This window comes from Crocuta crocuta, unplaced genomic scaffold (genome assembly GCF_008692635.1).
Source record: "Crocuta crocuta isolate KB4526 unplaced genomic scaffold, BGI_CrCroc_1.0 scaffold844, whole genome shotgun sequence".
Lineage (NCBI taxonomy): Eukaryota > Metazoa > Chordata > Mammalia > Carnivora > Hyaenidae > Crocuta > Crocuta crocuta.
In genome coordinates, this window is record NW_027532423.1 from 36,062 (window position 1) to 38,914 (window position 2,853).

A 2,853-nucleotide genomic window follows, 5' to 3' on the forward strand; every position below is an offset into this window, starting at 1 on the left:
CTGCAAATAAATGAGCTTTCAATTTTCCACAGCTGGCTTCCTAGTGCACTTTGGAAACTAAAGTATTCTGATACTGGGAAAAATACATATTTCCAAATAGAGATTCTCTGGACCCTCAGTTTCCAGCACAATTTTCTAAAACCTCCATTTTCAGTAGAGTGAAAGTTAGGACACTTGGTCTCTGACTTGTTATAGGTGAATAATCATACAGTGATGTTTCTCTTTAAGGTATCCTCACCTGAGTCCCAAGAACAAGGAGTCTTTTGATGTGGGCTGTAACCTCTTTGCCAAGTTTTCTGCATACATCAAGAATACACAAAAAGAATCAAATAAGAGTAAGATACCTTTGTTTAACTTTCTATTTCTCTCACACACATTTGCTGACTCCCACATTCTCACTTAGCTAAAATGGGATTTTCCTGAGTATGTAATATATGTTGGGGAATGCACTCTTCCTCTGATTCTTTCTTCTCTCCTTTGAAATTCCTTTACATGAAATTTTATTAAATTTAGAACCCAAGATTCAATATAACAACTACTAACTTGGCTCATTTAGAAGTTAACTAACTGCAGGGCTGTATTTTTTAGTATTTTTTAGTCCTCCAACTTTTCCTGTGTGCCTTTAAGGGTTCTTAAACTGTACATCTACTATCTATCTCCCACGAACATTCTTGAATGGGTTTACTATGTTCTGAGTCATGAGAGCTATTAGTCTCTGATTCCACTTTCTGACTCTTCTGTGTTTAATAATAACATATATGACTTTTTCTTTTTTTGACTCTTCTCCCAATGCACCTCCTCAAGAAGAGTCTAGAAGTATTTGATTAAACACCTAATTCTGTCTTATCAGTGGGTAGTTGAGAGTTCTAGCTATCTAGATTTGGAAGCACCAGTGTAAGCAATTTGTGTATGGATAGAGATGTCTAAATGTATGAAAAGCTTATGTAAAATGTATTTAGTAACGAAGACAAAACATTTATTAGTAATCTGACTTCTTTGCCTCAGATTTTGAAAAATCTCTGCTCAGAGAATTTAAACGTCTGGATGACTACTTAAACACCCCTCTTCTGGATGAAATTGATCCAAACAGTGCTGAGGAACTCACAGTTTCCAAAAGAATGTTCTTGGATGGGGATCAGCTGACACTGGCTGACTGCAGCTTGTTACCCAAACTGCACATTATTAAAGTAAGCCTTTGTAGGTCGTGCTGAATGGTTTGGGAGGGGTTTGGGAGTTGCCAGCATGAAACACAGTGACTATTTAGTGTGAGATTGTTATATGGTGGCTTTGTCATCATCATTATACATAGTGTGTATCTCCTTTTTCTCCTCAGAGGAAAAAAATCCACAATGATCTCCTCTTGAAACCATAAAAATTTCTGGTTTCTTTTTTCCCAAATCACAAGTTTCTTCCCACTGGCTTATCTATAAAACAAGGGAAAGAGGTGCCTGTGCAGCTCAGTCAGTTGAGTGTCTGACTCTTGATTTCAGCTCAGGTCAAGATCTCATGGTTCATGAGTTCAAGTCCCGCATGGGGCTCTGTGCTGACAGTGCAGAACCCGCTTGTGATTCTCCTTCTCTCTCTCTCTCTCCCTCTCACTTTCTCTGCTCCTCCCATTCCTGCACACGCACTCTCTATCTCAAAATTAATTAATTAAAAAAACAAGGATGATATTACCCATTTCATAGAATTGTTGATAAAATCAAATAAATTGAAGCATGTATAATGCTTAGAAGAGTGTCCTAACAAGTGATAAATATATGAGCGACTAATAATTTCATGATGACTTAATCGTTGATTTAATAACTTCTTATTGAACAGAACTTATTCTTTCTCAGGTCCCATGCCAAACACACAGAATACATAAAGAAATAAGACATAGTTGGGACCCTAAGCAAACTTAGTCTAGTGGAGAAATATGCTTCCTTCTAATAATCAAAGCATAAATATAAAAATGATTATATAAAAATAGCTTTGTCAACATTTATAAACAAAACATTAAAATAGTAAGTGCAAGATTATTTTTGTGCAGATAACATGTCCTTAATGATTTTGACTCTTGAAATATGTTTCTACACACTAAGCATGTCATTGATGCCTTTTATACCAACTTTTTTTTCCCTAAAACCCTAGGTTGCTGCCAAAAAATACCGTGACTTTGACATTCCAGCAGAATTCTCAGGAGTCTGGCGCTATCTTCACAATGCTTATGCCCGAGAAGAATTTACCTACACTTGTCCTGAAGACAAAGAAATTGAAAATACCTATGCAAGTGTGGCTAAGCAGAGTTAGGGCAGTTTTTTCAGTAGAAAAAGCCCTCTTTAAACTTGTCATATTATAAAGGTTTCTGGAAATAAGAATATGAAAAATACTGTTTCCTCTACCTAACTCTCATGAAAAGAATACTGTATTTTCTGTATCTGATGAGTCCAAACTATCTTCCCACTGTGTATTTTAAAGTTCTTTATATTTTCACTTATATTTCTTTATTCCTATAGCATAAGCACTGCAATATTAAACGACATGGAAAGCATCATGATCTTTTGCTACTGAACTGAATTCCTAGAATGCATTATGTGTAAGCTCAACAGATGGTTGAACTTACAAATGATATAAGTAGAGCCACAATCTTAAACTTTTCCTTAGAAACACTTCCATCTAGGGGTGGCTGTGTGATTCAGTACGTTATTTGTCTGACTTTGGCTCAGGTCATGATCTCATGGTTTCTGGGTTCAAGCCCCACGTCAGGCTCTGTACTGATAGCTGCTCAGAGCCTGGATCCTGTTTCAGATTCTGTGTCTCCCTCTCTCTCTGACCCTCCCCTGCTCATGCTGTCTCTCTCTCACAGAAAAA

The 2,853-nt window shown here is 36.7% G+C and overlaps 1 protein-coding gene across 1 annotated transcript in view; it reads left to right on the forward strand.

Moving 5' to 3' along the window:
- The window catches only part of CLIC2 (chloride intracellular channel 2), a 33,201-nt gene extending 30,668 nt beyond the window's left edge, over nt 1-2,533 (forward strand). Inside the window, exons 4-6 of the mRNA XM_077779076.1 lie at nt 225-335; nt 1,006-1,187; nt 2,134-2,533. Coding sequence (XP_077635202.1) covers nt 225-335; nt 1,006-1,187; nt 2,134-2,292 — 452 coding nt within the window. The 3' untranslated portion in view covers nt 2,293-2,533. The remainder of the gene's footprint in view (nt 1-224; nt 336-1,005; nt 1,188-2,133) is intronic.
- The last annotated feature ends 320 nt before the right edge of the window (nt 2,534-2,853 follow it).